Source organism: Sebastes fasciatus, chromosome 11 (genome assembly GCF_043250625.1).
Source record: "Sebastes fasciatus isolate fSebFas1 chromosome 11, fSebFas1.pri, whole genome shotgun sequence".
NCBI lineage: Eukaryota > Metazoa > Chordata > Actinopteri > Perciformes > Sebastidae > Sebastes > Sebastes fasciatus.
The window spans coordinates 9,964,091-9,988,307 of NC_133805.1; the positions used below are offsets into that span (position 1 = coordinate 9,964,091).

A 24,217-nucleotide genomic window follows, 5' to 3' on the forward strand; every position below is an offset into this window, starting at 1 on the left:
CTATTTGCACATCACTTTAAGGGTTATCATCCTCTCCTCCACACACACACACACACACACACACACACACACACACACACACACACAGCTAATCCATCCTAGTGGAATGCCATCAGCCAGTATATTCCCAGTTATTATCACATGATGGCGGAGCTTATCTTTATGAGTCGTCTCTATGCGCTGACTTGTGAAAAGACTATGAGTATGAGCGCCATCTGATAAAGGCGCTGTAATTTGCAATGACTGAATGAACATAATGGCTGCATGTGGTCTCTCTCTCTCTTTCTCTGCTGCCCATTCGGTGGACCAGGACTCAGGCATGAGGATGACAATAAGTCAACGCCTTTCAAGCTGGATGCACTTGGATGTCTCAATGTTATTGTCCATATCAAGGTTATAAAAAAAAGGGTGCAGGTCAAACATTATGATGCATGCAGTGTTGGTGAATATTACAGCTGCATGGATGGATGGATGGTAGTATCAGAGATCTATCACAGCTCCACTGAAACAGAGATGTATATAAATTCAGATCTGTTTGTGACTAAAACCCATAACTGTGTTTGTCATCCCAAGGTCAATTGCTATGTAACCCACTCAGAATACATTTTCTCCATCCTGTGACACCCACAGCCACCCACACCTGGAGACACACACACACACACACACACACTCATGGGTATACGTCACTACTCCTTTTTTCTTTTTAGGCGTCTTAAGGTGGATGGTGGCTGTCAGTAGCACTCAGGGAGGCTTCATTAGTCGTCAGAGGGAGGCAAGGCTGTGACTCATGCTTGCGTGAAGAGACCAATGGGCAGACAGAGCCTGAGATATAAATAACGAATACAAAAAAGATATATTCTTGAGGGAGGAAAGGGTCACTTGCGCGCCTCTGGATGGGATTTTATTAGTGCGCTCTGTTGGTATTCAGCCATCTCCGGACTGTTGCTTGTCGCGCCTTTGGCTGGCAAATTGTAACATCTAGTTATAGTTTCTTTGGACTCGACAACCTGTGAGCCGGTAAGATGCCTCCTCCTCCTTTCATTTCAGCAGCGTCCTTCATATATTGATTTTCATATTTCACAGACGCACAGGTGATTGAAACATCGGACTTATTTTGGGGGGAAAAATACAAAATAAAATGCAAATTCGTCGTGTGAAAGCACCCAGATGAGTGACAGAAGGGATTCATTAGTTGTCCAGTCATGGTGACATTGAGTGATGATGGGATGGGATGCGCTTGTTCAAAGCGCAACTTAATTGAAATGTCGATTTGCTGAGTCAATGAGGTTATTTATAGTTGCATCTTATCAATATTTGCTTAATAAATCAGCTGTCATTTTAATCAATCTGTCTTCACATCTATTCGTTTATATTTTTTTCCTCATAGCCTATGTCATTAAATCTTGTTTTTATTCCTTAGAAATATCATCTGTGAGTGGATGATCACAGGTATACAGCTCATAGATTAACGGTCTGATGCCCAAAGACTGATGTCTAAGGAAAATGATAATTTTTGCTCCATTAGAGCGCACAGTAACAAAGGAAATATGTGTCTTATGTGTGATAACTTTTGAATTTTATCTTTAATATTGGCCATTAATGTCAAATACAGCCTTAATGGCAAATTGAATGCAAAGAAGGTTATCTCCAAAAAATAATGTACCCACATGAGCATTATGTTATCACCAAGACTACTTATCCTGATGTGCGTATTTATTGTGAGTCGTGCGTAATTGTCTCCAAATTGCGCGTCTCCAGCTGTATCCTTCGGGAATAAATCTTTTCCTGGTGACTCACAGTCGATCATTTTCTGATCAAATCCAGATCAATTAAATGGATTATTCAAAAATATATATATTTTTAGGTGCATGTTGTATAAGCAGACCTGTCCACTCCTAACCTTGGATTGTTTTTTTGTTTGCAGTTTGAGTTATTTCCCAGCTGGAGATCAGATACCAGAGGACTGATGGCCACGTCTGAACCGAAAGCTGCCGTAGGGGACCAGGACCCTAACTCCTCCAATTTAAGACCTCCATCCACAAGTAGGTCCTCCACACACTCCCTCCTCATCCTCACTAACAACACCCTCCATCCACCGTGATCCGGTATCGATCCCCGGAGGGTAAAGTCTCGTTAAGGCTGTTCTCTCTCCGGAGCGTTCAGGCTGTGCGCGCTTTACAGAACCAGCCCACTGGAGCTGACAGGCTGGACTGCACTGTTAAGAATTTCCCAGTAAAATAACAGTAAAGAACTGGCAGCAGGGTTGCCTTTATGTTACTGTAAAATTAACATTATTATACTGTCGCTGAAATTTACAGCTTTGTGCTGTTAATGAAAAATAAATTTTTTAAAAATTAATTTCACAGTATTTTACAGTTAATTTACTGTTTAAAGATACATTATAAAGCTGCTTTTCACCTTTCTTTCATCTTACTGATTTGTTGTAATGCACTATTTAGGTTGTATTTTTTAGATATACAACATTATTTTTTGCCTAGATGAATAGACTTAGCAGGTTACAGACATAGGAATAGTCACACTAAATACAATTAAAGGCACTTGTTAGGGAAAAAGGCTATAATAGACTTGTTGACACTTTTCCCAAAATGTCTGTCTATAGCTGGCTACAAGCACAGAATGCAAACCAGAACAACATGTGAGTGAAGAACAATAAAGCTAATTCACTGATTTTACAATCACAATGTACAAGCCTCACATGTGCAGATCAGGTCCCAGAATTAAAACAAATACTGCATGAAGCTGCAGAATCATCAGCCCACTGGAGCTGACAGGGACGGATCGGTGCCTTGCTCAAAGACACTTAACAGTGGGATCTATTGCCAACACGAAGGCACCACCTCTACCTCCTCTCTGTCTGCCTCTCTCTCTCCTCCTTCTCCGTCTGATAACAGCGAGTCTGGTCTGGGCCATTTGCTGTGTGAGCTGCGTCGTTAATCATTCCGGTTAAAAACAGAGCCATCACAGCTGCCTGTCTGTCTCTGTCTGGAGGATCAGCGGTGCGCACCGAGCGGTGGACATTTAAAGACGCACAAATAACGCGCATTGGTATTTATAATGATCCAAAAAAGCATTTTACTGATAACATTTTTGGAATAAAAACGCATTTTTCCGATCGAGTATATAATATAGTTTTAATATTTCCCAGTATTTTCTTGCGGGTGTGAGCAGATGAAGAGCTGCAGAGGCGATGAAGACTATAGGACCACTGTGATGCTCCTCCTTAGCTTTGCTGTGTTTTTTTTTTTTATATCTTATTTATTTTTCTACATAAAAACCCACAAAATGTGACTTGTGGGTTGTAAATAACTTCCAAGAACATTTATGAATACATTATGAATATATTGGTTGTTAAATTTTAATTTATGTGTATAGACTTTATCTATAAATTGCACCTTCGTTGTCTTGGTTTTAATCGGGATTTTTTTTTATGTTTTCGACAAATTTCGCACAAAAAAACAAAACATTCGTATTACTTATTATTTATTTCTGTCATAATTCATCTTATCTCGTTTCCCAGGATGCTTTAGGCCCTCGAGGCTGCATATATTAGTTGCTCTTGGAGACAAATTTTCCTATTTTTTTTTTATTTTTTTTTAAAGTGTCTGAACCTATTTACATTAACCTTTGGGTTAATTAATCATTTTATAGTCGCATGCACAAAATCGACTCCATAATAGCGCACTTTGAGCAGCCATCTGCAGAGCAACGCGGGGAAATCATCATTACAGCTTCTTTTTTTTTATCTTCGGCCAAATGTAAAAAAAGGAAATAAGCACAAGCAGTTTCCTGGGAATCAATTTAATATTTTTTTCTCTTTATCGAATATTTTTTTGGTAATCTTTTATTTGTGGCCCCCTTGGGTGTCAATAAACATGTCTGGAAAAAAAAATAAAATGTGAATTTGTGCCAAGAGAAGCCCATTAAAAGGGAAGATGTTTGATTTGTCTGATCTGCTCGTATATATATACTACTATACTGCTGCTGCTGCTGCTGCTGCTGCTGCTGTTACCATTATCTCTCTTCCACGCTCCATCTCACGCCTGGCGGCTTGTAGTGTGTGTGTGTGTGTGTGTGTGCGTGTGTGTGTGTGTGTGTGTGTGTGTCTTGGCCTCAGCACCTCGAGCGGTACTTTCTCTCAGAATGAAATTGCTTCAGCAGATTTAAATACTTGTTTTTGTTGTGAAAGTTTTCCATCAGGTGTATCCACCTCCTCCTCCTCGCTGCTGCTGCTGCGCTTTATTCCCTCTGGCTTTCTGCTCCTCCATCTCTGCTCACGCATGTCAGGGTTGTGTGCGTGTAGCTCTGTGTGTGCGTGTATGCATGAGACCAGTGGCTGCTGGTGGAAATGTTTCTTGGTGGAGCTGTGGTGCCACATCCAATCAATTTCAGCAAACATCCTGGTATGATTTAATGCAAAAAAAAAACTGAAGGTATCAAAAACACATTACTACTTTGCAGTTAAATAATTAACAATTATTTTATTCCAACAGGGAAGAGTAAATAATGCTTTTAAAAAAACACACAACAGTATAAAATGTACTCAGTGGTGGAAAGTAACTAAATACAATTTCGAGGTACTTTACTTGAGTATTTCCATGTTCTGCTATTTTCTACTTTCTGCTCCGCTACATCTCAGAGGGAAATATTAGACTTTTTTACTCCACTACATTTATCTGACAACTTTAGTTACTTTACAGATTCTGATTATTGATACAAAATATAATCACATTACAATCAAATTACACATTACAATCAAATTACACATATTACTGGGTGTATTCCATATTTAAAACACAAATATTGACAATTTGTATAATCTTTATTATTATTATTATTGTTAGTAGTAGTACTAGTAGTAATGTTTTTTTGTGTGTGACTCTATTGGCCGGCCACCACTGCATGAGACTATATATAAGTTTCTGCATCGAGCCCACTATATGGACTTTTTCCGGCCACAGACATCCCCAGCTCGCTCCAGTCACATACTGTGTTTCACTCAATTAATTCTCTGCCCTCCTCAGTGAGCTCATTTCACGGGCGTTAATTCCAGTCCGCCCCTTGGCTGGGTGTGTGAAATGTCATAAGACCCATCCTCTTATGACCAGTAGGTGTTGTGGTAAATAAAAAAAAAACTCTATCAAACAAAGATGAACCAAACTTACCCAGATTTAATGCTTTAAAGGTCCCATATTATAAAAAAGTGAGATTTTCATGTTTTTTTCTTTATTATAAAGCAGGCTTAAGTCCTTTATAAATACTGTGAAAGTATCGAAACACTCAATCCACACGGAAACCCACACAGCCCATATTCAGAAACTCTGCATTTGAAACAAGCTGTCAGGATTTCTGTCCATTCGTGATGTCAAGAATATACAATATTTAGACCCAATTTTAAACGTAAACATTCTAAATGTGTCCCAGTTTATTTCCTGGTTTCAGTGTATGTGAATGTCATCAGCTGACAGGAAGTACACATGGACCCAAGCTGTTGCCTAGCAACGCAATTCTGTTGCAATTCCGTAAAAATGCGCTAAAACGGAGCGTTTCAGACAGAGGGTAAATACAGGAATATTCAGGCTGACAGTATGAGGGAAATAAAATTTTTTTTTTAATATTACAGCATGTAAACAGGTTCTAGTAAAAACACAAAATACAAGTATGAACCTGAAAATGAGCACGATATGGGACCTTTAAAACATGAAATTGTCCCCAAAAAACAACAAACCAGAGTGTTCAGAGTCTCACACCCGGCCAATGCATTGCATCACGCTTTCCACTGTGCTCACTGTGCTCCACCAGCTTTACATATTTATATATATTTATCCATCATCCGTGCACCATCCACGTTGTCTGCGCGTCCTGCACACCGAAACTCAAAACGTTCATTCTGTTTTAGCTAACGAGTATGCGTGGATGCACGGATGCACACGGAAACTGGGGATGAAGATTTGTGGTAAGTTTTTTTGGGGTACACACAAAATGTTTTTGACATCTTAGAAAAAAAATGCAATTTTGGAAGAACCACATTTTTTGGGGGCATATGAAGAATGTATGATATGTCTCTTTCATTGGGAATGTGATATGTATTTCTGAATATATTCCTTTAAACGTGTCATAGTACTTATTTTTTTTTAAAAATGGGGATGAAGATTTGTGGTACGTTTTTTTTTTTGGGCACACAAAACGTTTTTGACATTTTAGGAAAAAAATGCAATTTTGGAAGAACCAGATTTTTTTGGGAATATGAAGAATGTATATGTCTCCATAATATTCCATTGGGAATTTGATATGCATTTTTGCCTATATTCCTTTAAAAGTGTCATAGTTATTCTTTTTTTTTTTTTAATAAATGAACCCTTTTGGAGGCCTGAAATAGGCCATGATAAAGGCTGTTAGGCCATCCACTGACTGTCACAGTGTGTTTCCATCTTCTAAAGGTCAGTGGACATTAGCCTGTAGGTCTGATGATGAGAGCTCCAGATCACCCACCCTACAACCCCCCATGTCTTTTCACATTTCACCACCAAGAGAAACATCCTCTAGACAGGCCTGGAAATATACTGTATGCTATCAAGCCCAGAACAACCCTTATATAATAACCTATAAATAAAAGGAGTATTTTCATTTCCCATTCAGATATTTCTTTGCAACAAATAATGCAATTTCATTTTCTTATAAAGCTGGCTGTCAATCTCACTGATGGCCTATATATTATATATTAGAGTGGAGAATAGTGCACGTTGCATTTCTCCATCATTTGAAGGAATTTCTTTCAGTGGCTCAAAAATAAAAATGTATGGATATGTTTTTTCTTGCAGCTGTGCAAAGTGAAATTAATGTCATGTAGATATGATCTATATAATCAAACTATATGATAATATTGGCCTGTTTGTTAGGGCAGAAATAAATCAATTATAATAAGACCAAAGGATCGAATAAGTTTGATATTTCTGAGAATGAGAAAATGACCATTAGATTTTGATTTGGTCTAAATTACATTTTAATGGACTTGAATGGGAATTGAATGGGAATATTTCTATATGAAGGCGTCAGCAGTTAGATGGTCTCACATATTGATTTCGAATATGTCATTTAGGATTTAATGAGCGAAGTATTATGGAATTTCCATTAAAACAAATATAAGAGACAATATTTTTGACGCTTAAGGATGTGTGACGTCCACGTGTTTTGTGCGTAATTACGCACACACGTGTCCACATTATATCCTGCAGATAATGGCCAATATTAAAGATAAAATTCAAAAGTTATCCCATATAAGACACATATTTCCTTTGTTACTGTTCGTTCTATTGGAGAAAAAAATGATCATTTTCCTTAGACATCTGTCTTTGGGCATCAGACCGTTAATCTATGAGCTGTATACCTGTGATCATCCACTCACAGAGGATATTTATAAGGAATAAAAAGAAGATTTAAAAAAGATGCCATAGTTAAATTGACATAGGAAGGAAAATAAACGAATAGATGTGAAGACAGATTAATAAAATGACAGCTGATTTATTAAGCAAATATTGATAAGATGCAACTATAAATAACATAATTGACTCAGCAATCGACATTTCAATTAAGTTGCGCTTTTTCCACGTGTTTTGTGCGCAATTACGCACACACGTGACCACATTATATCCTGCAGATATAATAGAACTATTATTGAGAACATATAGTGTAGGTCTTGCAGGGTTCAGCCTGCTTTAGGGCTCTGTGCATCCCTCATTAACCCTCTTTATAGGGGGTGCATTTATTGGCTGTATGGGTCATCACTGGTCCACTGAGCCGAGCAGTCTGTGGAGGACTCTGGGTGCCTCTGGGTGCTTCCTCACTGGGGTGTGGTTGTGACGTCACAGGGTGGGGCGGGCACACACACACACACACACACACACACAAAAACACACAAACACACACACACACACACACACACACAGACAAACACACACACCCTGGTGGCCCTCTTTCCTGTGTATATATCGTTGGCCTCCACCAGAAAACCATTTCTCATGAAGGAATTCAGGAGCCTCATACAACATAGATTATCCCCTAAAGCTGCTTTACCACCCACATATTTATAGACTGAATAACACAGAATATTTGGACCTTCATTATTAGTCTTTCTTTATTTATTTTTTATTTTTCTATCTGTTTTTGTCCGTCTTTGTGTGTGTGTGATGGAGGTGTTTGGTGATAACTCGTGCCCTCCACCGTGTAACACCTTAGGGTTCCTGCAGAAGAACAACAGCCTGGAGGAGAAAGGAAGGCTCGCGGGACAGAAGAACCTGCTCTCGTGCGACAACAGCGACAGAGACGCGCGCTTCCGACTCACCGAGACAGACTTCTCCAACCTGTTCGCCAGAGGTGAGAACACAAGCCTAGTAGACATATGCGTAAAAAGCTAGTTTACTCAAATCTTTACCATTTACTACATGCCTTTTTTTTTTTTTTAGAACTGTATTCTAATTGGTCACATTAATCGTAGGCTAATTACTTCTAATTAAAGGGACTGTTGGTGACTTTGTCAAGATAAAACTATTAAAGGCCTCAGAGAACCAGAAAAACATATCTTCTGTTTTCTTAGTTGTTACCTTGTTATATTTTTGTCACAATATTGTACCCAATAAAAGTCAACTTTCTATAGAGGAGGACGACTAAAGTAATGAGGAATCTGAAAAAGAACCAGAAGCTGTAGGATTGGCTGTAGTGTCAAATTACTGCAAATTAAAACAGCAACACATAGCCCTACACCATTTTTTGGAAATTGATTGATTTGATGTCACATTTTGACAGTTTTTGTTTTTTACATACAAACTCTTTTTTTAGCCTACCTTTAATGGAGGGTGGTCCATTAGTTTGAACAAAAAAATAAGACATATAATTATATTATTATAATTTGTCTTGTATTTTATACACCAAGTGGTACATGCAGAACAAAAAAGTGAGAGAGAAAAATTAATAAATAGATAACTGAGGAGAAAAAATATCTAACATACATACACACATACACATATCCACACATGCACATATACACACATACATTCATCTACACATACATATATACACATACACACACGCTTGAATTCTTCACTATGGTTTTGATGTCATTACTCAAAAACCTCTTGAACTACTTCAATACAAGTTGTATTTAGGTAACTTGTATTTGTGTTGCACTTGTTAACAGTCATCACATGTTTTTACTAACAATGTTAGAGTCACAATATTGACTGAAACACTAGAAGTCAAATGTTACATCTGCCCCCCATCTGCAGATTGTAACAACATATGGGGGCATTAGAAACAATACTAGTAACACCTTCATATAAATACCAAGGACCACAATAAACTACCAAGAATATAGATATAGTTAAAACAATTTAATATCCATTGAAAAATCAATTACAATCACACCTTGCAGGCCTCGTCTTTAAGAAGAAAAAAGAGCACCACAGCATTTTATGAAGTTTTTAAAGTCAGTGTTTTAACACACAGCTCAGCTGAACCCGGCACCGGGTTCGTCTGGTAAAAGAGGTTAAAAGAATGACTATGTGCCCAAAGCTTTCTAAAGGCTACTCTATTAAATGGCAGTGATTAACATGCTCAGAGGCTGGCTGTTAGCCTGACAAAGGGGAGCCTCCAGTCCAATGTTTAGCTAAATTAATCACCCATGCTAAACTTTCTCCACCTCTCTCCTCACCTCTCAGACTTGCTGCCAGCCAAAAATGGTGAGGAGCCCACCATACAGTTCCTGTTGGAGATTGTTGACATCCTCACCAACTATGTCAAGAAGACCTTTGACCGCTCCACCAAGGTGCTGGACTTCCACCACCCCCACCAGCTCCTGGAGGGCATGGAGGGCTTCAACCTGGAGCTGTCCGACCAGCCCGAATCCCTGGAGCAGATCCTGGTGGACTGCAGGGACACGCTCAAATACGGCGTCCGGACAGGTAGGCCATTCAAGGTTGAGCTGTACTATAGAGCTGTATAGAGGGGAAAAAGGGGGGTTGAATAATTCATATGGTGGCGAATGTTATTTTAAATAGCAAAAGGAGATGAAAAGCAATTAACCTTCTCTGTCAGTTGCAGACCAAGATATAGTCATTATAATACAGCCTAATATTAGAATTTTACAGTAACTGTATCCTCTCTGATGGTATCTCCAATAATATTTCCTATAATATATGATGATTAAAAAAAAACAAACATGTGTTCATTTTATCATTTCATGTAAATTAGTGAATTCAACACAAACCATTAGAGAGGGAGCTGTTTGCCAGATAGTGTAACAGCCTATTACGATGACATGCCTTATTTATTGTCCCTCTGGTGATTCAGTTGACATCCTCCTTTTCTTTCCCCTCGACTTATTAAAGCAAGTGTCGCCTGAGGGGATCTCAACACGGGCTGTTTCAAGCTGTTAAAAACGACAACGCTCAAACTGTCCCTTGGGTTTTATATATCACACCGGGTCTACTGTGTCTACAACTCAACACCACTTTTCATTGGGAGACATGGTGTGGGCTTGTGAAGTCCCACTGGAGGAGCTGTCCGTGGTGCTGAAATATAAAAGCATCATCCTCTCTCGCTGTAAAGCAGCATTGTCATTAGATTCATATTTCACATTTTTATTCAGAAGTAACTTCCCTGTTACATCAGCACCTCCACACGCTGCTTATATCCATGACTGCATTTAGGCTCCGAGCCTTTTGATGGTGACTGTGTGTTCAAGCACCTTACAGTCTAAATGGCTGTCATATAGCCTTGTTACCAATATAATTATGTACACTGAACAGTGCTGTGTCAGATCCCTTCGGTTTCACGGCTGTATGACTGTGAACATTGAACTGTTTCTTTATGTTTCTATCATTTTTATTTGTTTATTTTCACAATAGGCCAGCAGCTTTAGCCTGCAGGACACTGAAGTCATTATATGTCTTCATAAAGCTAATGTACTCCGGACAAGGCAGATATATCAGTCTTTCTTATTGCTTTCTCTTCATATCAAGCATGATCCCCTCATAAAGGCAGTGAAGCCCTGCTAATAGGAAAGCCATTAAGATAGTTATATTTTTCACATTTAGGTCACCCACGATTCTTCAACCAGCTGTCTTCTGGTCTGGACATCATCGGTCTGGCCGGAGAGTGGCTCACCTCCACTGCTAACACCAACATGTAAGTTTGCTTTGCTTGCATGTTTGTGCATGACACAGTTATTATCTATATGGGGAAACACCTCTAATATGCCATGACGGGACAGTTTGTAGGCCACTGGATATAGCCCCCGGTCATTATCAAATAATGTCACGGTGGACGTACTTATTTTGTTCTCAGCCCTCAGCTCGCTGCACGATCAGTCCCAACGGCCTCCGAGGGCAGTTATATAAAGTGTTTGGTTTGTCCTGTTGAGAATGTGTATTGACAGATGGCAGGCTGCCACTGTGCTGTACTGTATATCGGAGGCAGCCCGGCCCCCAGGGGTGGTTAGATTGCATATTGATCTCAGGTCACAGTTACATGGTGGCCCAGTCTGATAGAGGGCATGAACCACATCAACATCAGACTCACACACACATATACATGCTGTAAATAAGCTATAACTCTCTGTTATGACCGCTGGAGTAGGATAAAGAACATTGCACTAATACTACTGTACAGTATCAGAGTATTGAATACAGCAGAGGGATGAATAAATTCCTCACTGGACTAGACATGAATTCCTCAAAATTAAGAAACCACAGCCCCATACACTTTGGAAATCTACAAAATATATTTTGTTGCTTATTTATTTTCAGTATTAAGACTGACTTTAAGGGCCAACCAGAGAAGAAAATCAACAGCACCCATATGCAGGGAGGCAACTAACAATTGTTTTCTTTATCATTTAATCTGCCGATTAAAGCTTCAGTAGGCAGAATGTTTTTGGCATCATTTGGCAAAATGGTACAGAGCATTCACACTAATCAAACGAACTGGACTTTGGGGGAAAGTGTACTCGTATCCGAGGCCTGATGTGAAAGTCTCCAAAGGAAAATCCTCAGAATTTAGAAGCTGCAACTAGGGACGGTTAAACAATTAACAATTCATCGATTGATCGATGAATTGTTTCATGCCCACTCTTAGGTATGAGAGATAAAACAAATATAAACAACAACAAGCATGACAATTATTGAGCTACAGACAGAAGGCAAGAAATCTGACAGCATTTACAGCAGCGGTGGGTAGAAATGTCCTCCGGTGTCCTCCGGTGTCCTCCGGTGTCCTCCGGTGTCCTCCGGTGCTCCTAATGACATCTGCTGGAGCCTGCAGCTGTCAATCACTCGCAAACTCTGATCAAACGATCAACCTAGGCAGCCTGATCAAATATGAATCCATATTCTGATACTGTAATGACTATTTCTCACCTCAAATGTCTTCAGAAACATCTTGTAGTGTTCTGTTTAGCTGTAAAATGAGAAAGTTTATGACCCGGCAGACATGTTGAGATCAGTTGAGGAAATACCAAGCACCGCCCACCAGCCAGAGCACAGCCAATAGGAACACACTCTCTCTGAAATGACCTGTGATTGGCTTTTTAAATCCTGAAAACAGAGCCATGAGGAGGTGCAGAAGTCTAGTTATCTCTCAGAACACTTGAATTACAATATGCTGAAAGGTTATTATGGAATTTTTGCCCAATGATGCCAAAAATATTCTGCCTATACCCCCACTTCAAAAACAGATTTTCACTTAAATATCTAAGTACAACAAATCTGCAAGAGTTTGCCTTTGTGACATGATGTAAAGACAGAGTTTCAGGGTACAAACCGACATATCGCTGCAGAGACAGCAGCATCTGTGCAGTGGAAAAACACCACACAAGATAAGTAGTGGGCGGAGGACAATATACACCACTCATATGTGCAAATTGAGCATTCAGTATCCTCTCACTATTGTGGTCTTTCCTCCTACACTGGTTGCTACAGGAAAGATCAATGTAAGGATAACAAACGCTAAAGGAAACACTTAATTTATCCCATTTCTCAAAACATTAGCTTAGGAAACCACCCTCCCCCTCTTAGGAAAAAAAACTTTCCCATCTCATCTCTTGCTTGGAAGAGACAGGGCCATTGAATTCACACACTGGGGCACACTTTTATAACAACACACACACACACACACACACACACACACACACACACACACACACACACACCAGCTCTGGCTGTCCCAGATACAGCAGCTAGGCTTTCCAGTCCATTGACTGCAGGCTCATTGTGAGCTGGTCTTAGCAGATAGGCCAGCTGGGCCCCACACTGACACACAATGTTCTCCGGCTGCACAGAAAACCGTGTCACACTGTGGAAACTGGCTGCTGCGGCTCCCTGCGGAGTGCTCATTCCGGCTCTATTGTCCCCGCGGGTACAGACTGACTCAGTGCTCCTTTGAGGGGCTGAGAGGAGAGCGTGGTTGGGGGTCAGAGGGGTTAGTCACATAGAGACACACACACACACATTCAAACGCAGACTCGCACGCATCGAGTGCCCTTGATGACGATAATAAGGGCATTTAGGGGCTGTCCCTGGAGACAGGCAGGTGACTGAGGGGTAATTTTCACCCTGAAAAGACCAATGATTGGCTCTGATTGTGATAATGATCGCCATTATTGTCATTACAGCGTGAAATGACTCACAGAGAGAAGGAGAATTTTAAAAAGGTGCTCTGGTTTTTGTCTCTTTTTATGCTGTGGATACATTTTAAGAAAGAATAAATAGTGCATTAGGTATTTTTTTGTTCCTTATATGAAGCATAATTCCAATATATCAAAGAACACCATATATTTCTGAAATTAGGCCAGCGAGAGGCCGCAAAATAAGTCTTCTTTGTGATTTTTTTCCATTGCTGTCGCTGTTCATATAGCCGAAGCCCAGCAGTCACAATCTTATCTGGAGTATTGACCTGAAGCTAATGTTCCAATCAACCCCATCCCGAGGCTGAGCCCTCACCGGGAATAATTACACAAGAAAAATAGCTTTTTCTTCTCTATTTTTTCCATCCTCCTGTTTTTAAATTCAATTTCCATCTATCCTCGACCCACAGCATCCACTCTCTTCTCTCTCCTATTCTCTCTTTGCCTCGTTTCTTTTCTGCTCTGCTTCTCTATCATCCCCTCCTCTTCCTTTGTTGTCCTCTGTCACAGTTTCCTCGCGTTGCATTGTTTCCCTACAGCTTTCCCTTTATCCCTCCTCGTCTCTAACCAAGCTACGAAATCGCTTCGAGTCCTCGTTTAGATACATACTTGTGAACAAAACAGACAGGAATCGAAGAGGAGAGAGGACATATTGTTGTTGTTTTAGATGGTGATGGTGGTAGTGGTTGATGGTGGCTGACGGGGGGTGGTGTAGGAGTGTTGTGTAACTGGCCTCATTAAAAGCAGGGTAAACAGGGATCAGTCCTAAGGGTGTGAGTGTGTGTGGGAGGCGGTGAGATGGCCCATCAGTTAGCAAAGAGAGGAAAAGCTCAGGCCTCACTGTAGGAGGTGGATTACTCCAGGAGAGTGTTGCTCTTTATCCACGGAGCTACAAGTCATTTTTAATCATTTGTTAGCTGACAGACAGACAGATCAGAAACACATATTTTTTTGGTCATTTAATCTTTTTTCTTTCTCTTAATGAAAGAATGAAATTAACAATCATGGTGTCTTCCTCATTTGCTGAATTTTTAGGGTCAACAGAGGCTGTGTTATCTCTTCAAAACACTCTCCCCGACGCTCTTTCTTTCTCACACACACACGTATAAACACCTACACGTCCTCTCAGCCATCAAATCAGCCTCATTCAGACTCGCAGCTGAGATTGGCAGGATTGACAGATAGCCATCAGAGCTTTGTGGAGCTTTAATTAAACCACTGAGTGATTTTAGAAAAGCCTTTGAATATGAATGTTTGCCGGCCGACTCCTATCAGACACTTTTTTAATTAGCCCAGTCAACTCAAGCTCCAGTTTGTGCTCTGTGGATAGAATTATAGTAACGCTAATGAAAAACCAATGAGTGTGTGTGTGTTTAGGCTTTCTCTTATCTAAAAGTGTGCGTGCATAAGAATCTTCTTTTTATTCTTCTCACTCACAAAGCAGATGTTAATGCCTCCACCGTTACAGTGATGTTGAATGACGTGCTATATGTATATTCATACATTATGTGATTATGATTGACAGGTTCACCTACGAGATCGCTCCGGTGTTTGTGTTGATGGAGCAGCTGACTCTGAAGAAAATGAGAGAGATGATTGGTTGGCCCGGCGGAGAGGGAGATGGACTCTTTTCACCAGGTCGGTCTATGAATAACACATTGAACGTGTGTTATTGTGTAGAGGTGAAAGAAAATATTGATACCAGGGCTGTCAATCAATTATAATATTTAATTGTGATTAATTGCATGATTGTCAATGATTAATCTCGATTAATCGTGATTAATCGCACATTTTTTATCTGTTCAAAATGTATCTTAAAGGGAGATTTGTCAAGTATTTAATACTCTTATCAACATGGGAGTGGGCAAATATGCTTGCTTTGTACAAATGTATGAATATATATAATATTGGAAACCAATTAACAACACAAAACAATAACAAATATTGTCCAGAAACCCTCAAAGATACTGCATTTAACTTAAAAAATATGCTCAAATCATGGCAAACTGCAGTCCAACAGGCAACAACAACTGTCAGTGTGTCAGTGTGCTGACTTGACTACGACTTGCCCCAAACTGCATGTGATTATCATAAAGTAGGCATGTCTGTAAAGGGGAGACTCGTGGGTACCCATAGAACGCATTTTCATTCACATATCTTGAGGTCAGAGGTCAAGGGACCCCTTTGAAAATGGCCATGCCAATTTTTTCTCGCCAAAATTTTGCGCAAGTTTGGAGCGTTATTTCCCGACAAGCTAGTACGACAGTTGGTACCAATTGATTCCTTGGGTTTTGTAGTGTCGTATGATTGCAGTATCTTCACTCTAGCTTTAAAACTGAGCCCGCTACAACCTCTGAAAGATCGATTGCGTTAATGCATCTAAAAGGTTTAATTTTTTAGGTTAGGTTACAAGCTGTTCCCTCATTTGAAAACCAATTTATACGTGTAAAAAGTTACATACAGTCCCTTTAAGTAAGTAGCCGTGTAATAAGCGGGATAATGTACAGCGTCCGAGTCATCATTGTGAAATAAACCCCTTTTATTATTAAATTATATAATATAAATGATCACCTAATTACCATGAAATTTGCAGACCTGTAAAATGAAGTGTTACCGATTTTTGTAATAACATCTCCAAGCTGCTGTCCAAGGTGCTGACGTGTGTCCGTCTCTCCTCAACAGGGGGCGCTATCTCCAACATGTACAGCGTGATGATCGCACGCTACAAGTACTTCCCAGAGGTCAAGACCAAGGGCATGTCTGCTGCTCCTCGCCTCGTCCTCTTCACGTCTGAACACGTACGAGACACACACACACACACACACACACACACACACACACATGCACAGTAACACACACACACACACACACACACACACTCCATTTTAGGTATCCTAATAAAGCGGGCGCTATGCTTCATTGGCTGCAGATTGAGGTCATTGAAGAAGTCTGGTAATAATCAGTAGGTCTATTTGAATCCAGGCAATGGCTAGTTTTATGGATTCCTTTTGCTTTTTATCACATCTGCTTTTGTCTACAAAGCATCGCACGGCTGACAACATGACAGAAAGCAAGCCAAAGCTCAAGTAGCAATTGCCTCACAAAGATCTCCACATTATTATTTCATGGATCTATTATTTCAATGGAAGATGAATGTGTCCCCACAGAGCCACTACTCCATAAAGAAAGCTGGAGCTGCTCTGGGTTTCGGCACCGAGAACGTGATCCTGCTGAGCACGGACGAGAGGTGGGGGATTCGTTTCACTTTAAAGCCACAATTAATACAGTAAATGTGTAAAGTACTTTTGTGTGTGAGCCTGTAAAAGAGGAGACTGCTCCATGATTCTTGTATTACATGTTGTATGTGATGATAATATGACGCTCTTTCAGGGGGAGAGTCATTCCTGCAGATCTGGAAGCCAAGATCCTTGATGCTAAACAGAAGGTCAGTGTTTTTTATTCCTTTTTCTTTCTTTTAGTTTCTATCTCTCTTTACTTGTTCCCGCTTTTGAACCCTACAGTAGACTCTTTTTTAGGGAGGTGGGGGGGGTCTTTAGGGGGAGATAGCAGGCCAACAGTAGATGTCACATAGAAGTGGTGTACATCATCCGAAAGCTGAATTCATTAAGATTAATTTGAGATGCAGCTGTTATCATTTGTTAAACAGATTTGGTGCTAAATTTAACCTTTTTTTACCACTCGAGAATTAATAAAAATGATTAAAAAAATCCTCCAAAATACCACATTAAGACACCATGACCTTGAGGAACACCATAGAAAAAGCCATGCTATGATTTGGTATCAAAAACTTTTGACATTTGGAGATTTCTGCAAGACGTGTATTTTTAGGGGATTATCATAAAGTGTCTGTAAAGGGGAGACTCGTGGGTTCCCATGGAGCCCATTTTCATTCACATATCTTGAGGTCATAGGTCAAGGGACCCCTGTGAAAATGGCCATGGCAGTTTTTCCTCGCCAAAATTTTGCCCAACTTCGAGGCGTTATTTAGCCTCCTTCCCGACAAGCTAGCGTGACATGGTTGGAAGCATCTTGATACCGGTACCCTTTAAAACTGAGCCTGCTACAGCCTCTGAAAGACAGTAAAGTCGGGGGTCTCAGAAGGTTAACCCTCTAATTACCATGTGTTTTTTATTCCACAGGGTTACGTGCCACTGTTTGTGAACGCCACAGCAGGTTCGACAGTGTACGGCGCATTTGACCCCATCAATGAGATCGCCGACATCTGTGAGAAGTACAACCTGTGGCTCCATGTTGATGTGAGTAGCTGACACCGGAGGAGCAGTTGCAGTAGTATTTGGATAACGGTAAATGTCTTTGCCTGCGTACCCTTCTATAAAAGCGCTGTCTCCTCAGGGTGCGTGGGGCGGTGGACTACTGATGTCCAGGAAGCATCGCCATAAGCTTAATGGAGTCGAGAGGTAAGTACATGGGAACGGATGGGTTGCTCTGCATTGCTATTCAAAGGTACTACTGATAACATTCAGCCACTAGATGTCACACTCTCCCTCCTCCGTTCTGTTGCATTCACTTCACAACAAGTGGTTGCCAGTTCGTTGCACGACCTGCATATTTTATGGTCGAGTGGAGTGAGACTTAGACAGACATGTCAGGTGATGAATCTTTCGTGGTTATCTGACGTCCACAACCAGTGAAGCAAACACAGCAGTCAAATGAGTCCAAAACTCCCAAATAAAACAATTTCCATTACAATAGCTATCTAGTTTTAGGTAACATCTTTGGTACCTTTCTAAAAGCTCTCTCTTTTTTTGTATTATTTGTCTACATAAAAATGTTATCAATAAGCCCATTAAAGAACATTTTCAGTGAAACCACCTCAGTACATTAATAAAGACATGTATTAAATTTTGCAGAGCCAACTCTGTCACATGGAACCCTCACAAGATGATGGGCGTGCCTCTGCAGTGCTCTGCAATCCTGGTCAGAGAGAAGGTACAGTAAACACACACACACACACACACACACACACACACACACACACACACGCACACACACACACAATTGAAACATTTCCAGAAGTTTTTTAACCAGTTTAAACACTGTATTTTGAAGGTTTTATTTGTGTTCTGTGCTTTGTACCTTGATTATTGTTATGACGAGTCATTCTCTTTGAAAATGATCACAATACATACTATCTATTTAGGGCTGTCAATCGATTAAAATATTTAACCGCGATTAATCTCATGATTGTCCGTAGTTAATCGCAATTAATCACAAATATTTTTTTTATCTCTACCTTAAAAAGAGATTTGTCAAGTATTTAACACTCTTATCAACATGGGAGTGGACAAATATGCTGCTTTATGCAAATTTATGTATATATTTATTATTGGAAATCAATTAACAACACAAAACGAGGATAATTATTGTCCAGAAACCCTCACAGGTACTACATTTAGCATAAAGAAATATGCTCAAATCATAACATGGCAAACTGCAGCCCAACAGGCAACAACAGCTGTCAATGTGTCAGTGTGCTGACTTGACTATGACTTGCCCCAAACTGCATGTGATTATCATAAAGTGGACATGTCTGTAAAGGGGAGACTCGTGGGTACCCATAGAACCCATTTACATTCACATATCTAAAGGTCAGAGGTCAAGGGACCCCTTTGAAAATGGCCATGCCAGTTTGACATCGCCAAAATTTATTGTGAGTTTGGAGCGTTATTTAGCCTCCTTCGTTCACTCCAGCTTTAAAACTGAGACAGCTACAACCTAATTATTGTAAGTTCTGTTAATGCGTTAAAGAAATGAGTGACGTGAAAACAAATTTGTGCTAATGCTGTATTATCCCGTTAACTTTGACAGCCCTATATATATTACATGGTCATATTAATGTAACCTTTTGTAGTACTAGCACTCTGTGAAAGTCCTACTAACATACCGTGGGCACAAGGTTAACAATGTGTGTGTGTGCTTTATGTGTGTCTGTAGGGAGTCCTGGCAGGCTGTAACTCCATGTGTGCCGGCTACCTGTTCCAACCAGACAAACAGTACGACGTCACCTACGACACGGGGGACATGGCGATCCAGTGTGGCCGACATGTCGACATCTTTAAGTTCTGGCTCATGTGGAAGGCCAAGGTGAATAAAAATGTCTTCACGCCGATAGGAATTGTAGTGGTGTAGCAGGTGCTGTAGCTTTATTGTTATAATTAGTGCCTGACAGACTTGTTTGTTTTTACCCTGCAGGGAACCATCGGGTTTGAGCAGCACATTGACAAGTGTTTGGACCTGTCTCAGTACCTGTACAACAAGATCAAGAACAGGGAGGGATATCAGATGGTGTTTGATGGAGTGGTGAGCTTCTCTAATTTTCTATTCTGTCATGGTTATTTATCACTTAGGACAATTCAGTGTTCAGTTTTCAGTTCAGTATTAGTTTAATAAGCTGTAATTAATATTATTTTAATACTTTATAATTTTACCTCTTCTCTATCACAGTATTCCTCTTGCTCTCTTTCCTCTACCTATGTTTCTTCTTTTTTTTTTTTGTTTGGTGTAAATGAAAAAAAGTTCTTGAGGTGTGTTTGTGTGTTAAAGGTCCAGTGTGTAGCATTTAGGGGGATCTAATAGCAGAAATTAAATATAATATTCATAACTATTTTTTCTAAAAACGGTGGTATTTTCGTTAGCTTAGAATGAGCCCTTCATATCTACATAGGGAGCGGGTCCTCTTCATGGAGTCCAAGTTTTTACATTGCCTGAAGGCCACCATAGTTCTCCGACACACTTGTGAAACTGTGGAAATGTGACCCGCAGAGTGCAAAACTGTGGTACCGCCAGCCGCCGACTGACTTCCGTTGCTCCTAAAGTAATGTTAATATGGTAAGGATGACCATAATCTCTGAGCGAGGCGAACGGCGTCACCACGGTTTTGCACTTGGAAGCTCACGCTAACGCAGTCTTGGAAAAGGGAGGAGTGAGTGGAGGGGTACTCAGTTGGTTGCAACCTGCAACCACACCACTAGATGGCACCACATCCTACACACTGTCCCTTTAACTGTGTTTATTTCTGTCTGCAGCCGCAGCACACCAATGTTTGCTTCTGGTACATCCCACCCAGCCTGAGAGGCATGCCTGACGGTGAGGAGCGGCGAGAAAAACTCCACAGGGTAAGACATCTGTCAATGACTGTTAGTTTTTATTTCATCACTAGTTGTCTGCGCTGCACGCATGGGCTTCAGATGGAAATTAGCTTTTAGCCATATCTGGCGCAATAGATGTATTGTCCCAGTTAAATAAAAAAATAGAAATAAAATAAAAAGTAAAAGCATCAATTTCAGATACTTCAACGTATCAGCTTTCATGTTTACCCTTCTTTTTTATTCATACAACCAATGATATAGCAGACAATGTTGCCAGATCTCGTGAGAGAAACAAGCGACCAGGTCTACAGAAGCAAGCCCAGAAGTGCTTCTTTTGGGCTTGTTTCTGTAGACCCAAAAATGCCTAAAACAAGCGACCTTACCTACCACAATATGAGAGAGAGAGGCGGCCATTTGATCCCTTCATATATATATATGTATGAATTTATTTTGCATTGCATTTTTGCATCCATTATATTATATTTGCATTCAAAATTTAAAGAACTTGAACATTGCATCCACTTTTAGCGTGTAACTTAAACTAAAACTAAACTAACCTTAAAAAAGTTGAACATTTTATTTCATTTTTGTATTTCATTTTGAGTTTGTAACTTTACATTTTCCAAATGTAAAACCAACTGACTACCAATAATCGTAAGCAACTTATCAGGAAAACAAGCCCAAAGTCGCTTATAATAAGCGGACTTGGCAACTCTGACAGCAAACTCCTATTAGAAACTCTTAATAAAACTATCTAATAATCTATTTTTTTCTTCTCTTTTTTACTCCACCAGGTAGCACCAAAGATCAAGGCCTTGATGATGGAGTCAGGGACCACCATGGTGGGCTACCAGCCTCAGGGCAAAAACGTCAACTTCTTCCGTATGGTCGTTTCCAACCTGGCGGCCACCCAGTCCGACCTCGACTTCCTCATCGATGAGATCGAGAGGCTCGGTCAAGACCTGTAGACCCCCTCAGGTCACCGCTGCTCTGGTGGCCGGAGGACGAACCTGCAGTCTTCTATCTATCTGTTGTATTTCCAACGCCGATGAGGCGAAACATTCACAGTGCTGCAGACAGAATAATGATAGGACGTTGTTTTAGGTTCTTTCTATCCAGTCTATCTCTGTCTGAAGCATTCTGACTGTTTCTCCAACCGTAGAGAAGCAATGAGAGAGACTTTGAGTGTCTTACTCGCTCGTCCCTCATAGTTCCTCCTCTAGATAATATAAATATAAGCACTACTGTAAGTATCTGAAAGCTCCAGGTACGACAAACATGCTCTAACGTGTGTGTGCTGTGGAATCTTGTAATGTGTGTGTGTTTAATCTAGTTTCTCGTCCAATGTAGTTTGTCTTGCTGTGTGTGTGTGAGTGTGTGTGTGTGGTCAAACACTGAAAGGGAGAAAAGCACAGATGAAAATATAACAAACTATCATAGAATTATTCTGCTGTATCATACATTTGCTACGCAAAATTGAATCATGGTGCTTTCAGCTGTACATATAGGCTATTTAATCTGCACCAACCTAAACCAGTGTCCCCTGAACCAGTGTGTGTGTGTGTGTGTGAATGTGTGTGCAGGTGTGCATGTGGCACACTGAGTGTATCCTGTCGTGTATTTTAAGCTAGCACTGTGTTAAAAAATAAGCTTATTATTACCTAATGTGCACACCATGCGTGTTAAGCTGAGAAGGATTTTTAGAAAACCTCCAGCAACTGATCTACAGTCTGCAATATTTTCCCTTGTAGAAGTTTAAGATTTAAAAACGTCCACAGCTATCCCGAAGTCTGCGACAACTTTTAACTTGTAAAAAAAAACGCTGGCTCGTTGTCTTGTTTCATGCAATCACGTGATATGTGTTTATAACATTGTTTAAAAGATGAATATTTGATGATATAAGAACAGATATTTATTGCATTTCCACTGTTTGCAGATTCAGGTATTTTATTGTAAATGTATCTTTATGTGTATTACATGGTAATACATTTGTAAATGTAATCACGGGAACTTGAGTAAAGTTTATTTATAGTGATTTTTCGTCAGCCAAAGAAAGCGAATCGGGAACAGAGCAATCCATCGTCCTTCATATAGAACTTCTTATAGATTATTATAGGTGTTTGTATAATGTGACCTTACTTATAGTATTATTATTGACCCCTCGACTGCGATGCAATTTCTATAGTGTGTTTCTTTCTGTGATTGTGAGTCTTTTTGACCGAATGTTTTTGAGACGACTGACTGGCCTTCTGATGAGATTAAGAATGAAGTCTATATAACCCTCTGGCAGTCGTGCCGGTCTTTTATTTTAGAGAATAGCACAAGGATGTGAGAATGTACTCTCCTCTTGAGACTGGGAAGAAAGTGTTGTTGTATCCGTCTGAATCCTAATGCATTTACTGTAATATAGTATATATTAATTGTAATACATATTACCTGTATTCTCAGTGTTAACGGGAACTCAATGGGATATCTTGTATAAAGAGTTCCTGTTTGTGTCTTTGCACAATGTTCACCTTTCTTTCTTCCATTGTAAATGGACGTGTACTATGGCAGTATTATATTATAAGACTTATGTTAACAAAGTATTTACGGTATCTAGGGACCATTATGTGAATGGCACAATATTGCATAAATCATATTTAAGGTAATCTATGTGCTGTCTGTGGCCAAATGACTCCTGTATGTGACCAATCTGGTTTTTGGATTAAGCCAGCTGTAAGGGAACGTTTCCCAGGAGGCACTTTAACCGAATCATACCATCTCGGAAAAAAGATCTTTAATAAAGTTTATTAAAGGGAAAAGTGAGTCTGACTTATTGAAACACACACACACACACACACACACACACACCCACACACACACACACACACACACACAAATATATGTCTTTGAAACAACCATTTTTCTCTGCAGTCTACAAACTGCACTCTTCAGGAAATTACAGACATTTCATTTTTGTCTAAAGGATCCCGCTCTGCCTCTGAACTGCCTGTATCAGTAGCCACACACACACACACACACACACACACACACACACACACACACACATTATTGCCTCTCTGCCTAATCATCCTCGAGGAGGCTTTGTTTGGCCCCCAGCTGAGTGTCGGGTCGGATTGGCTGTTCTCCAGCGTGAAGCCCTCCCCTCCTATCAGCTCCTTCTCTCCTTTATTCTCTCCTCTCTTCTCCCCTATACTCAATTACTCTTTTCTTTCATTTGCTCCCCCCTTGCCTTTGTATTTTTCTTAATTTCCCCCCATCTCTCTCCTCTTTTCTTGCCTCTATTAACCTACGAGTACGATGTGATTCAGCCTCCCTAAGCCACAATTTCATAACAAAGGCACTGGTTACATTTACATGGAGCGCATACAAATATCAAAGAGGGGGGGGG

General features: G+C 40.2%; 1 protein-coding gene across 3 annotated transcripts; it reads left to right on the forward strand.

Annotated features, from left to right (window-relative positions):
• The first annotated feature begins 733 nt into the window (after window positions 1-733).
• Window positions 734-23,627, forward strand: LOC141776705 (glutamate decarboxylase 1). Of its 3 annotated transcripts, XM_074650460.1 has the most exons (17): window positions 863-1,017; window positions 1,925-2,042; window positions 5,918-5,974; window positions 8,254-8,391; window positions 9,732-9,974; window positions 11,109-11,199; window positions 15,219-15,331; window positions 16,376-16,491; window positions 16,861-16,940; window positions 17,084-17,138; window positions 17,854-17,970; window positions 18,068-18,132; window positions 18,586-18,664; window positions 19,670-19,819; window positions 19,928-20,035; window positions 20,761-20,850; window positions 21,618-23,627. In XM_074650460.1, the coding sequence occupies exons 2-17, from the start codon at window positions 1,967-1,969 to the stop codon at window positions 21,789-21,791; spliced, it is 1,752 nt and encodes a 583-aa protein (XP_074506561.1). In that variant the 5' UTR covers window positions 863-1,017; window positions 1,925-1,966; the 3' UTR covers window positions 21,792-23,627. The 3 variants fall into 3 exon arrangements, with proteins under 3 accessions (XP_074506562.1, XP_074506561.1, XP_074506563.1); XM_074650461.1 differs by lacking the exon at window positions 5,918-5,974 and having other exon boundaries at window positions 734-1,017; XM_074650462.1 differs by lacking the exons at window positions 863-1,017; window positions 1,925-2,042; window positions 5,918-5,974 and adding an exon at window positions 6,144-6,177.
• The last annotated feature ends 590 nt before the right edge of the window (window positions 23,628-24,217 follow it).

Excerpts from the sequence above, each read along its gene's own strand:
- LOC141776705 (XM_074650460.1), top strand. The coding sequence starts at position 1,967 with ATGGCCACGTCTGAACCGAAAGCTGCCGTAGGGGACCAGGACCCTAAC. Across the intron at positions 9,975-11,108 it reads CAAATACGGCGTCCGGACAG|GTCACCCACGATTCTTCAAC; the intron begins GTAGGCCATTCA and ends TTTCACATTTAG. Across the intron at positions 16,492-16,860 it reads TCCTCTTCACGTCTGAACAC|AGCCACTACTCCATAAAGAA; the intron begins GTACGAGACACA and ends GTGTCCCCACAG.